Consider the following 13886-nt stretch of genomic DNA (forward strand, 5'->3'; position numbering starts at 1 on the left):
ATCAGCGAATCTCAGAGCTGAGTTACAGTGGTTGAAGGTAAAGGGAAGAAGTTATTTGAAAGAAGAAAGGTTAAGAATTAAAGAAAAACGAGGACACCGGTAACTTTATGGAATGTTTAATATTCACAAGGGTGTATTGCTCTATGTTTAAAGACAAAATGAAGCATTCACCAGCAGGAAAGGTTAACAATAGATTTTGGTTTGAAATTCAGGACAGTTTGTTGGGTACTGTACTATATGACTGATGTTTTTGTTCTTTGTTGATATATTTGTTTGTAATTTTTCTCACCTTTTTTAGAGTATCGTCAACCTGTTTTCCCGACTGGCCAACGACAACATTGGATACATTGACTGGAAACCACATCTTGATATGGTGAGCCTATTTTCTGTTTCAATTGATATATGCAGTGAACAAGAAATGGCAAAGGCATGTCCGCAACAGAAAACATGTGTGGGAACCAGTCTATGAAGGTATGAACCTTGTGGCAAAAGTCTTACAGTAAGTAACTGTGGAGTAAGGGGTAGTTGTTACCTCAGGAAGGAGCCACTGGTTCAGAGAAAAGGTCTCCTCTCAAAAATGGGAACCAATCATTGCAAATAGACGATTTTCTGGGGGGGGGGGGGGGGGGGAACTCAGGTTTGTATGGGTTGTGGGAGACTGACCATTGTTTGCAAAAACCCTGCCAAACATTGAAGAGGCCAATCACTAGCAAGGGGTGTGTTGTAAAACACCTTGACGGGAGCATGCGTTTCTGACATTCCCCTCGCTGGTGATTGGCCCCTCCGGTGTTTAGCAGACATTTTGAAAGAAAAGATCAATCAATCTCCCAATACACATACAAACCTGACGAAGTTATTTTCGGAATTTGTAGCTCTCTGTCTCGCTCTTTCTGTTGATATTACTCAGTCAGGTCATTCTTCCAGATTTTCACTCGCATACTTCGGAGTTTCAACCTGCCCGTGGGCTCCAAGCAGGTGAATTATTCCAAGGGCAACAGCTGCTACGAGGTCAACTCCACTGCCACTTGGATTGTGGCCATGTTGGTGAGTTGTTGGTGGACATTGCTTGCTTAGGAACCAGGAAAGTATTCAGCCTCCATCTTTTTTGGGGGAGGGATAAAGAATTTTTTTACTTCTCTTTGGTTTAAAGGAGATGAACTGATTTTTGACTCAAATGCGAAGCAAAAGTGAGTCTATGTACTCACCCGAGGCGTCCGTCCCGGCGTCCGTCCCGGCGTCCGTCCGTCCGGAAAACTTTAACGTTGGATATTTCTTGGACACTATTCAGTCTATCAGTACCAAATTTGGCAAGATGGTGTATGATGACAAGGCCCCAAAAAACATACATAGCATCTTGACCTTGCTTCAGGTCAAGGTCGCAGGGGCCATAAATGTTGTCTAAAAAACAGCTATTTTTCACATTTTTCCCATTTTCTCTGAAGTTTTTGAGATTTAATACCTCACCTATATATGATATATAGGGCAAAGTAAGCCCCATCTTTTGATACCAGTTTGGTTTACCTTGCTTCAAGGTCAAGGTCACAGGAGCTCTTCAAAGTTGGATTGTATACATATTTTGAAGTGACCTTGACCCTGAACTATGGAAGATAACTGTTTCAAACTTAAAAATTATGTGGGGCACATGTTATGCTTTCATCATGAGACACATTTGGTCACATATGATCAAGGTCAAGGTCACTTTGACCCTTATGAAATGTGACCAAAATAAGGTAGTGAACCACTAAAAGTGACCATATCTCATGGTAGAAAGAGCCAATAAGCACCATTGTACTTCCTATGTCTTGAATTAACAGCTTTGTGTTGCATGACCTTGGATGACCTTGACCTTGGGTCAAGGTCACATGTATTTTGGTAGGAAAAATGTGTAAAGCAGTTCTTAGTGTATGATGTCATTGCTAGGTTTAGCTGAAGGTCAAGGTCATGTAAAGGTCAAGGTCAAGCATGTGAGTCGTATGGGCTTTGCCCTTCTTGTTTTTTTTTTAATTTTTTTTTTAACGCTCTTTGTACACAATATTTGTTTAGTAGGCAAGGGTGCACGTTGTGTATATGCACACTTGCATATTTTGGTTGAAGTACATAACGTTACCATTTGACTTAATTCTGGTGAAGACCTTATATCCCCTCGCCCCTCCCACTACCAATACCCCTCCCCTCTGTTCTTTTCCCTTTGTTTCCTCTCTTCCTTTTCATCCTAAGTATGATATTGAAGTTTAGCTAAAATGCTCATCTGTTTATGATACAGGGAGATGAGGATGTGGTTCTACAGCAATTGAAAAAGTTGTTAGGAGCCATGCATTCCTTCATCCATCCATCCAACACAGGACGCTGGTCGGTGAGTAATGCCTTAAGCCAGTCCTTATAACTGGGTGAAGTCGACTGCGCGAAGTATGCTTCGCAAAGTTGGCTGCACAAAAGTACTGAGTTTTTGGTAAAAAGATTTTGTGAAGTCGACTTTGGGCTTAATTAAGGATCGGCTTTATGCTCAGTTCATTATGTAAAGGGAAGCATCCGCTTCCAAGCGGGCGTTGACAGAGACAATGAGGAGCGATGACTGCTTGTTAGATGATAGGCTTGTGCTAATGATCAGTGTTGTTCCCAGACTCCGAGGAGAATATGTCAGTTGGACCTGGATTGAGAATAATTATGTATTGGTCTAAATGTCCTGGCTGCAGAAACATTGTTCTTTCAGAACACTGCCTACATGTCAAAGCTATAAGACGGTCGACTGGCCAGAGGTTAAAAGAATGTGTCACAACAAAAATAGTATTCGTCGGTGATCAAAGACTGAAGCCTGAGAACAACACTGAATGACTAATAAAAGGCACTCTGTGCAGTCAATGGAAATGGCTTTCCGAGCATCGTTAGAATTTTCATGTCTTGAGATTACAGAAATGTAATGCTGTCCTCTGGCTTTCAATCTCAGTTCTGTATACGAATTGCAAAAGATATGGCACTTCTTTGTTGAGCAGAAGATAACTTTTATGTGTATTTTTACTTGAGAGTTTATATGTCCAAGAGTTTTAATGTGAATGTTTGCTTTTGCAACCAAATTCGTTTCTAAATTCAACTTGCTTTAAGCTACTTTTGACTTTTATTTTTTTTCAGATCAAGTTGTCCACAGTGCTGCAAACTCTGCCATTCCTGGTTGTCAAACGGTTACACAGGTAAAAGAGCTCTTTATCAGTATGAGGATTCATTTCATGTTCCTTTTTTTGAGAGGGAGATCTGCTTTTGCTTGGAATTCCATCCATTTAATTGAGTAGTTTTTAGCCCCCAAGAAGGATTTATTCATATTCAACTTTTAGATGGATGAACATAAATGGAGACAGTGCAGTTTTGTGGATTCTGTTTATTTAATTTTAAATCATTTTAACATTTCTTAACATTGAACAATTGGCATGCTTGATACAGGTTTTGCCTGAGAAGAAATTCTTCAATAATTTAGTGTTTTGTAATGTTAACCTGTTTTTCATTCCATTGCAGAGAGCGCTACAGGAAACCCAACTGGAAGACAAAAGTGCCGGAGACACACACACTGAAAGATGATCTGATCACTCAGTTTGTGGAGATCATGAAACCTGAAGTGTTCACGGCCATGTTCGGCAAGTGTGTCAGCCAGGACGCTGCCATCAGGAATCTGACGGCACTGAGAGCTGAAATCATCATGCCTCCTTTACTGGAAAAGTGAGTGATTTATGCGGTATGGCAGAACAGTTGACCAAAACGTTTGAGTTGTTTTGCTACAGGAAAAAAAGAATACTTCAACAAGAGTGTGTTCTGATAAACGCGGGGGAGAAAGCGCTCTAAATGCATACAGCATGTGTAATAGAGTAAGTGAGAGTTATTCGGAACCAGTCTCCTGGCACCTGAGAGAATAACAAGCATTGAAATGAACAAGCGACTTTCAACGTCTACAAGAGTATTTAATTTTCTACAAGAGTGTCTTTCTTACAAACTACACAGTGTCTGGTGGGTATTTCACATCAAATAGAGCATCACAAGGTTCTGTGACAAAAAGCAGGCCCGGTTTACTAGTGCTGCCTGAGAGACAGTCCTGTGTGCCGAATTCTTCTACAAGCACAATTCATTGAATCTTAACTCCTCACTCTCGTTCTTTTAAGCTCAAAGTTTGCATGGCTATGACCTAGAAATGGTCGCTTAGCAAGTCTTTTATTGAAAATTGACACTGTGTGGGTGAAAAATTATTAGTGTGGCCTTTTGTGTTTATAGTTTACTCTAAAATTCTCCCCAGGATGTACCCAGCTATGGAAACGCTGATCGAGCCTCACCGCCTCATCTCATGCATGTTCTGCGTGGTGTCTGGGTCACGGCCTATGCTGAGCGCTCGCAAGTACTATCCTGATGGACCCAGCCACATCCTGCCCCTGCTGCATCTCTCTCTGCCCGGCATTGACCCCAACGACTTCAGGAAGACTCTGGTGAGTTTATACCATACGTTGCTGGTTTTCTAGTAATAGCCTAACAATTGCCAGAGATCCAGACTGGAACCCAGTTTCAAAGAAATATCAGACTTGCGATGTCGTCAAAAGGTTAAAACGTGTCATTTCAATGCGTCATTGCCAGCCAACCAATCAGTGTCTATTGCGTGGGACACACCTTTCTACTGCAAAATTTGCGCACTGAAATTCACTGCATGCAGCTGCGCGCAGTAGTTTTTGACACTGCGTGCAGCTGCATGCAGCGTATATTAAGAACAGGCTTTGATGGAACATCTTAAACAACCACCCGAGGAACCAACCAAAACGGTCCTCATGGACAGGGGAATTATATCTAAAAAAAACTCGTCGGAGATCATTTGGGGTTGTCGTTATCAAGAGGTGGTCACCAGGGGAAGTTCAACTGTACTATAAAGAGCTTTCTAATAGGCCACTTTTTGTGCAATTTTCAAGAACATTTTCATGTGTTTTAAAATATGACAATACTTTTTTTGTGTTTGCAGGTAACTCTCCAGATGGTGTCGACATTCTCTGCCCTGGTTCCCATAGTCGACTGTTCTGAGGCTCCTCAAGTGCGCTCTGACCTAACAGAAGTAAGGATACTTGAATATAACTCATGTCGATAAAGCGTTATTGTTTTATCATTTAATTCTAAACATTACAAAAGAAGAGATATTCACTGTGAGCAATCCCATTACTAATTATTTTGCTAAGTGTTCTGTTAGTGTAATCCTTTGTTTAAGATTACGCTCAGAAATGATATCTTTTTGAGTGATAATAGCCTGCATGTGACTCCTTTGACTAATATGATTCCATTGGGTGAAGTTTTCTTAGTCTTTGGTCTAGAATAGTAAATAAACTTCTCTTTTTTGTTCCAGCAAGAGAAAGAACTGTGTTCAGCGACTGCCCAGTTTGAAGACTTTGTCCTGGAGTTTCTGACTAGGTATGTTTGTATGTGTACTTAAAGATATCTGATTCAGCTTTTTTTGTGTGGTTGGTATTTTAAAAAGTGGCAGGCTATTTAGTCAAACATGTTGCATGTTGATAGTTATACCCTTAGTTAATGCGAGCTATCTAAACCGGTTCTGGGAGCTCTTTTGGTCACTCAAGCATTGACTCTTATCAGTAAGTTAACACCAAGATGCCTTCCCAGCAATTTTTGCACTCTGTCGTACTTGACTCGCAAACAGATCATTCACCTTAATAACGTGCTATTGCAGATAAGCTCACAGCGAGTCGCATTCAAATTACTAACTGACGACTACATTGTGAAAAAGGGAAACTTGATCACACGGGTTCACGATGGCTCAGGGGTAAGATAAACCACGCAAAAATAAATTCTTTGACAATTGCTCGCTCTTTGCGGAGGGCACCTAGGATGTTACCGTTTGGTGAACGTTCAAATGGAAGGGTGTTTGTGTACTGTGTGTAAAAGCCTGACAGTATCTGTGATGGTTTACGGGAGGCTTACTGTGCCTTTAATCAACAATATATTTTTGTTAAGAATTGTAGATACCCTTTACCCTTTGATTAACCAAAAGTTTTCCTTAATCAACAATATAATTTTGATAAACATACTTTCCATACCTAACACAGCATGCTATGTGCAATTGAATTGGCATACATGTCAAACTGTGTCTTTGCACAGAATCATGCTGATGATCGAGAACAGCCACCAGGACGCCCCGTCGGGTGTACTGGACCGACTGACCGCTGAGCAGAGCATGCAGGAGGTGGGACTGGCCTCCACCGTCACCTCCGTCCTGCAACAGTGTTCAAAACCAATATTCATGGTGAGTCGTTTCTCGACAAGAACAGTGAGGTAGAATTAGTGATGAAAGAGAAAAGTGTATACTAAACAGTGTGGAGATCTGTTGACAGACAAACCACCGTGTCTGCTGGCAGAGTGTTGAACAGTTTCTTATTTTTGTGCCGAAATGTCTCAATATCACTTTCATGGTTCGTGCTATTGACAAAGTTAGGCGTAGAGGTGAAAATGCTGTTGATGCTTTTTCCCCCCCGCGGGTTAGGGGGAACAATTTACCCGATGCTCCCCAGCATGTCGTAAGAGGCGACTAACGGATTCTGTTTCTCCTTTTACCCTTGTTATATTTAGTCAAGTTTTGACTAAATATTTTAACATCGAGGGGGAATCGAAACGAGGGTCGTGGTGTATGTGCGTATGTGTGTGCGTGCGTGTGTGTGTGTGTGTGTGTAGAGCGATTCAGACTAAACTACTGGACCGATCTTTATGAAATTTGACATGAGAGTTCCTGGGTATGAAATGCCCGAACGTTTTTTTCATTTTTTTGATAAATGTCTTTGATGACGTCATATCCGGCTTTTCGTGAAAGTTGAGGCGGCACTGTCACGCTTTCATTTTTCAACCAAATTGGTTGAAATTTTGGTCAAGTAATCTTCGACGAAGCCCGGGGTTCGGTATTGCATTTCAGCTTGGTGGCTTAAAAATTAATTAATGACTTTGGTCATTAAAAATCGAAAAATTGTAAAAAAAAATAAACATTTCTAAAACGATCCAAATTTACGTTTATCTTATTCTCCATCATTTGCTGATTCCAAAAACATATAAATATGTTATATTCGGATTAAAAACAAGCTCTGAAAATTAAATATATAAAAATTATTATCAAAATTAAATTGTCCAAATCAATTTAAAAATACTTTCATCTTATTCCTTGTCGGTTCCTGATTCCAAAAACATATAGATATGATATGTTTGGATTAAAAACACGCTCAGAAAGTTAAAACAAAGAGAGGTACAGAAAAGCGTGCTATCCTTCTTAGCGCAACTACTACCCCGCTCTTCTTGTCAATTTCACTGCCTTTGCCATGAGCGGTGGCCTGACGATGCTACGAGTAAAATGGCATTGCGTTCAGTTTCATTCTGTGAGTTCGACAGCTACTTGACTAAATATTGTATTTTCGCCTTACGCGACTTGTTAAGTGTTTCTTGTATAGAATATACTCATTATAATATAGTCAATTTTTGTAAAGATTTTAGTCAAGCAGTATGTAAGAAATGTTAAGTCCTTTGTACTGGAAACTTGCATTCTCCCAGTAAGGTAATATATTGTACTATGTTGCAAGCCCCTGGAGCAAATTTTTGATTAGTGCTTTTGTGAACAAGAAACAATTGACAAGTGGCTCTATCCCATCTCCCCCCTTTCCCCGTCGCGATATAACCTTCGTGGTTGAAAACGACGTTAAACACCAAATAAAGAAAGAAATGTTGATGCTTTTGTTAGACAGATTGATACCAAGTTCAGTGATGGAAAACAGTTGCTCAAGAGAGAGGTTAATCAATAAAGGAGAACAGTTGTTCAACAGAGAGAAATAATAAAGAGACACACAGAGATTAAGAACCAGAGTTGATTTGATGAATAGTAGTTTTGATGCCTTTTTGGCTCACGTAAGTGTAGCCTATGCGATCGTAACTTTGTCTGTCTGTGCGTGCGTGTGTGTGTGTGTTTGTGCGTGTGTATGTCTGTGGTAGAAACTCTAACATTTGAAGACGTCACATTACATTGACGTCACATTATGACGTAAGAGGGTTAGACGTCACGCGAAGGAAGTACTGAAAGTCTCGGTCATTATTATTTTGAGCGGGCCGAGACTCTGTTGGCAGTCGTGTCCCTGTAAGTAGGCTACATGCAGACAGACAGATCTAGATCTAGTGTCTCGCTTTCTTGCACAGTTTCACCTATGCTCTTTCTGTGTGTGTGTGTGTGTGTGTGTGTGTGTGTGTGTGTGTGTGTGTGTGTGTGTGTGTGTGTATGTGTGACGGAGTGATTGAGTTTGTGTTACTGTTTGTCGATTTTTTACGTGAGCCTTGATGGCTTCGCCTCTTGTTTCAGACTTTGTTTGCTTACGCACTAAACAGGACTCGTCAGCAAAAAGATGACATGCAAGCTCTCCTAGGGTCTATGCTCTCTTTGAGTTAGTCTTAAGGACCTTGTCATAATGATGTCAATCCCTCATTTAGAGCTTCTATATTTATTTCCATACAGAGTGCACTTCACAAAATCAACCGCTTTGTGACAGAGAATGTGTACGAGACCAAAGTCAGCGGCAGGCTAGCAGCTAACCTGTGCAGAGCCTGTGCAAGGGTAAGGATTTGTTTTGTCATCTCTTAGCAGTTTTGCTATCAGCAAGGAAGCTGTAAGATATGACAAGTATCAAGCTGTGTGTGTGTGTGTGTTTTAAGTCTTATTAGTATCTTTTATATACCTTACATTGGCCTTTTACTTGATATCTATAGCTATGCCATTAAGAAATCTGTAACTTTTCTTTACTTTTTTTATTGTCTGTTCTTGTCCATGCATTTTTGCAGACCTTGGTTCATTGTGTTGTTCTAACTCTAAGACATAGCTTGTTATTGTAACTTCAGGTTCGGCCAGAAGAAACCTTGAAGCTGATGCTGCCACCACTGTGTCAAAAGATCATTGCTTTTGCTGCTGAACGTAAGCACTTTTGTAACAATCTGCTGCATTTGTTTTGTTGATTTTGTTGTTTTGGCTCGTCCTTTTTCAAGTTTTCTGGAGAGGCATTATAATCAACAGGTATGCAAGAGTACATTTATTTTTTTTCTTGTATTTTGCGTTGCTCTTTGCTCTCTTCTTATTGGCTAATTCATTAAGCATGAGGACAATAAAAATGTTAATAATAACAAATAAAATAAAATAGAATAGATAAAAAAGGTGTCTAACCATGGGGTCTGTTTTAATGACGAGGACTGCTCAGCAGACATGTGATGATGGTTCTTACTTGTTTCAGATCCCAACATTGCCACAGAAGAACAGCTGGACAACAGCTTTCTATGGAGCATGCTCATGTTGTCTCAGGTAAGTACATTTTTCTTATTTTCTTTTGTGGCCATTTATTAGTTTAGAAGCAAGTCACACATTTACTCATTTGATTTTTCTCTCTTTCATTTAGCTTACACTGTTGAGTGGATCCCTATAGTTGTGCTGCAGAAAGTCATCTTTCTAAAAGCACTGCACTATGTTTTTGCCCATGCATAGTTATCGAGGCAAAACGGTCTTTCTTTTTCTTATTTTTCTGCGTTCATGGGCTGAAACTCACATACCGTACTTTCCAGGTGACAAGGCGCTTCGTTATACAAGACGCACCCCCTTCTTTTTAAAAAAAATTGTAATCCAGTCACCCATTGGACGCAGGGGGCCGATAGGGCGCACCAAAATGACCCAGTTTTTGCCATGAGAGGTGGTTCCCCTGTCATATCTGAGAGAGGAAACACTTCCTGCACCGGGGACCGACTTTAACTGATTGAAAATATGTGTGCTCTGTGTGTGCGGCCAGATCAAAGGCATTGTGATAGCTGGGTGGCCTTGTTTATAGACACGACCTTCTTCCCAGGGGTCAATGACCCAGTTTTTGCCATGAGAGGTGGTTCCCCTGTCATATCTGAGAGAGGAAACACTTCCTGCACCGGGGTCAGTGACCGAGTTTAACAGAGTGGAAATCTGTGTGTGCGGCCAGATCAAAGGCAGGGCAGTACCTAGTAGCTGAAACATGCATTATCACAAGTTGTTTGACTGGTACTCAAGCGGTCTCTTTGATTTTTTTCGTATTTCATACACGGATTAGATGCTTCGTTATACAAGACGCAGGGGTCGAACTCCCGGAAAGTACGGTACACTTGTGTAGGTTTTTTGTTTTTGCACAAATGGATTTTTATGCAAATGACCGTTTATACTCTCTCACTGAGGCAGCCATACCCCACTTTTGGGCGAAAATTTAAAATAAAATAAAAAGTAATAACAAGTTGTAGCCGAGTCTATGACCGTTTTTACCGCACCACTCAGGCAGCCATACCACGATATTTGGCAGCAACTGTTTTTTCAATCCATCTAACTACCATTTGAAGTGATTTGTTTTTTCTGCTTGCAGCTTGTGCGGTGCACTGGGTCCAGCCTGGTACCCTACAAAGACCTGTTGATGGAGACGCTGCACCCAGTGGTGTCACTGCAGAGTCAGCAGGGCTATGAGATCGGGGGCCAGGTGCTGAGGTTCCTGCTGCGCGCTCTGTGTCTCACCTACCCCCTGGAGTTTCGTAGCACCACCCACGACCTTGACCAGCCCCTCAAAGACTACCTGCCTATCAGAGTGAGGGAAATGTAGTGTTTCATATGAGATGGAGTGCTGGGGAAATAAGATTGTGTGTTGCTTCAACCTGGCTACTTTTCAGAATTGTTGCTGAATTTGACTGGTGTTTCCAGCTCTGCCTGCCTGCATTCTTACTTTCTATGGTTGATTTAGCTGTGTATTGTGTTAGCTTGTAAGCCCCATGGTACCAGAATTAAAACCTTGAGCCTGTCATTTAAAATAAAAAGATTTTTTTTGTTTTGGTTTTAGTTTGCGGTGAACTGATGAAAGCTGGCCAAAAATGCTTTGCTAAATCTACTTAAAATTTAAAAAATAAATCGGCACTCTCACTCTCTTCAGACAGCCTCTAAATGGATATTTGCATGTCAGATTTAAAAAATTCTTGTCAGTGGCAGAAGGCAGACAGGGAAATAGAGAGATGGTTGGGGGACAGGGGGCTAGTGAGTTACTGTCTCAAGTGTTTGTGTATTTTATCTTGGAGAACTATTAGATGGTTTCTGCTGCATAGCTTACTGAATTAGAGGGTGCATTCTGAAGTCTGAGAGAGTGTATTTTCCGGTTTTATGTAGTATTTTGATGGACAATAAAGTGCTGTTATTGTAATTGTGTAAACTCACACCAGAAACAGATGTGATCATGCATGAAATCTCACATTTCAAGCCCATCACATTCACCAAAACTCTCCCACTCACTAGTTGATTGATGTGTTGTTGTGTGTCAAGGACTGGGCAGTGCCAGGAGACATTGAGAACCTGGAGTTGAAGTGGTTTGTTCCGGATGAGGAAACGGTTGGATTTGCCAATGAGATCGTCAAGACCGTCCTAGCCCCCCAGTTGCAGTTCGTCACCAGTCTTCAGCCTTCAACAGAAATTTCAAAGTGTGTAGCTTTTACAGTGGAACCCCCCTTTTAAGACCTACAAAAATCTGAGAAAAATTGGTCTTAAATAGAGTCTTAAAATGGGGGTAATTTTACAGTCTATGAAAGAAAGTCTTAAATTGTGGGTTTAAAGGGGGGTTACTGTACTGACTACCGTACTTTTCGGACTATAAGGCGATACTTTTTTTTTTTTTTTTTACTTAAAATCGTGGGGTCGCCTTATACACGACGTCGCCTTATTCTCGGATAAAATAGGTTTCACGAGCACTGTGAACTTGAAATCAGTGAGCAACTAACAACCATTTAAGTGAACACAATTCAAGCAATGTTGATCGCCGAAAAAATTACCTGAACACTAGTTGCGTTGAAACACGACAGTCGACAGTCGGTCTCTTGACACTTCAACTGGGTACCGCTTCAACTTGCACTTCGACTTTGTCACTGTCAAGATGCCGAAAACGAAGAGAGCTTCATACGATGCTGCCTTCAAGATTTTTTCTATGTACGATGTTTTTCTTCATTTTTTTCTTTCATCCCATCGCCTTATGCACGACACCATCGCCTTATCCATGGCATCGCCTTATTCTAGGCTTTTTTCATTTTTTTTTTTAAAAAGTAGGGGGTGCGCCCTATACACGGCAGCGCCTTATAGTCCGAAAAGTACGGTAGTTGCAAAAAAGTCTGTTCATATGACTGCAATTTATGTGTTTGCTGTTGGTTAATGAGTAATCTGTTTCTTGCATTGCTGTTTATTCCAAATATCAGGTGCATTAGCATGTGGTGTTTTACATGATATTTTGACTTCTTTCAGGAATTAATTACATGTATTTACTTATGCCTTTCTGATAAAAATATAGAAATAGGCCTAACTTTCAGAAAAATGCTGTTGAATTTGTTTGGTTTCTTCATCTTTTTTTGCATCACTCTTTCATCTTCCCATATGATGAAGAAAAACATTTCAAGAGTGTGTTCCTTTGTTGATGTCAGTATTATGTTTCGATTCACAGGGAAGACCTACGTCGGCGGTTGCATTTGATTGCAGAGTTCATTCTGGGAGCCGGTGCTCTGCTTCCTACCTGGGAAGGAGAAGAAGTGACACTGTAAGTTAGTCTGCATGTTTGTCTGTTGGTCAGTGTGTTTACGCACACCTGTATGTTTGAGTCTGTGATTCTGTCTGTCAGTCATTACTCTCTCTCTCTCTCTCTCTGTCTCTCTCTCTCTCTCTCTCTCGAGGTATTACACACCGGTACGACCGAACTAAGGTATCAATAAATTACTGTTGTGCAGCGGGTTGAAAGAATACCTTATACCTCTCTCTCTCTCTCTCTGACTCTGTCGCTTATTTTCCACCCTCAGTTCGGTAAGACTGAAACGATGCTCAGTCACGGAAAGAACTATCCAAACTTGCAAGCACAGCCGCGGTTGTCCTGTAAGTTCCCGATCCATGTTAATTCTCTTCCACCATATAACATGTCACGTGACGTCGTTGAGACCGAGTGAAGGTATATCTCCGAGGTATAGGGTATTCTTTCAACCCGCTGCACAACAGTAATTTAACGTTACCTTAGTTCGGTCGTACCGGTGTGCAATGGGTGCTCTCTCTCTCTCTCTCTCTCTCTCTCTCTCTCTCTCTCTCTCTCTCTCTCTCTCTCTCTCTCTCTCTCTCTCTCTCTCTCTCTCTCTCTCTCTCTCTCTCTCTCTCTCCACCAGTCTTTCTATGTGACTGTAAAAAGAAAAGAAGCAGGGTTAATCAAATGTGCTGGCTATTTCATGGTATTATCAAGAAAAGACAATGATTTATTTTACGTGTGTGTTTTCCATTATGTCTGCAGAAAAGAGAGCCAGGTTTCCATGAAACGCTTTTGCTGTAGGACGATGCAAGTGAAAAGAGGCAAGTGCTGTGTTTTGTTAATACTCGTGTTTTGTGGATTACTCAAGCTGTGTGTGTTCGTATTTACTATTTGTAGCGTGAGTGTGCAGTTTTTGATTCACCTGAGTAATCGGCAGAGTTTTAGTAATGAGCAGTGTCTCTCCAACTGTTTATGAAGCTAGAGCTTTGAAACTTCACATACTTCTTGGGTTTGATTTCCTCCAGACATGACACAAGCCTCATTAAATTGCAAGGTCACACTTGGGTGTGTTCAGGTAAACAAATAGAAAATGTGTGTTGCATGAGCATTTATGGAGTTAGAGCAGCACATAATTTCTTTCAGATTCATATGATGTATGCCAAAGGTGAGTCAATAATATTTGTTCCTGTTGTTGTTGTTTTTTAATGTTATTTATATATTTTGTTGTTGTTGCAGATATCTCACTGGAGGGCAAGAACATTCGTGCTGAGATCTCGGATGCTATGCGACAACTACTGAGTAAGATTGTATGAA

At 40.8% G+C, this 13886-nt stretch overlaps 1 protein-coding gene across 1 annotated transcript in view; it reads left to right on the forward strand.

The window, feature by feature from the left end:
* Positions 1-13886, forward strand: part of LOC138953571 (proteasome activator complex subunit 4B-like) — a 47968-nt gene that overhangs the window by 3926 nt on the left and 30156 nt on the right. Inside the window, exons 7-23 of the mRNA XM_070325414.1 lie at positions 299-373; positions 925-1044; positions 2264-2353; positions 3127-3185; positions 3505-3705; positions 4274-4460; positions 4982-5071; positions 5357-5421; positions 6127-6271; positions 8507-8605; positions 8887-8959; positions 9273-9340; positions 10410-10625; positions 11348-11502; positions 12510-12602; positions 13335-13393; positions 13809-13871. Coding sequence (XP_070181515.1) covers positions 299-373; positions 925-1044; positions 2264-2353; positions 3127-3185; positions 3505-3705; positions 4274-4460; positions 4982-5071; positions 5357-5421; positions 6127-6271; positions 8507-8605; positions 8887-8959; positions 9273-9340; positions 10410-10625; positions 11348-11502; positions 12510-12602; positions 13335-13393; positions 13809-13871 — 1858 coding nt within the window. The remainder of the gene's footprint in view (positions 1-298; positions 374-924; positions 1045-2263; positions 2354-3126; positions 3186-3504; positions 3706-4273; positions 4461-4981; positions 5072-5356; positions 5422-6126; positions 6272-8506; positions 8606-8886; positions 8960-9272; positions 9341-10409; positions 10626-11347; positions 11503-12509; positions 12603-13334; positions 13394-13808; positions 13872-13886) is intronic.

Source organism: Littorina saxatilis, linkage group LG17, assembly GCF_037325665.1.
Source record: "Littorina saxatilis isolate snail1 linkage group LG17, US_GU_Lsax_2.0, whole genome shotgun sequence".
Taxonomy (NCBI): Eukaryota; Metazoa; Mollusca; class Gastropoda; order Littorinimorpha; family Littorinidae; genus Littorina; species Littorina saxatilis.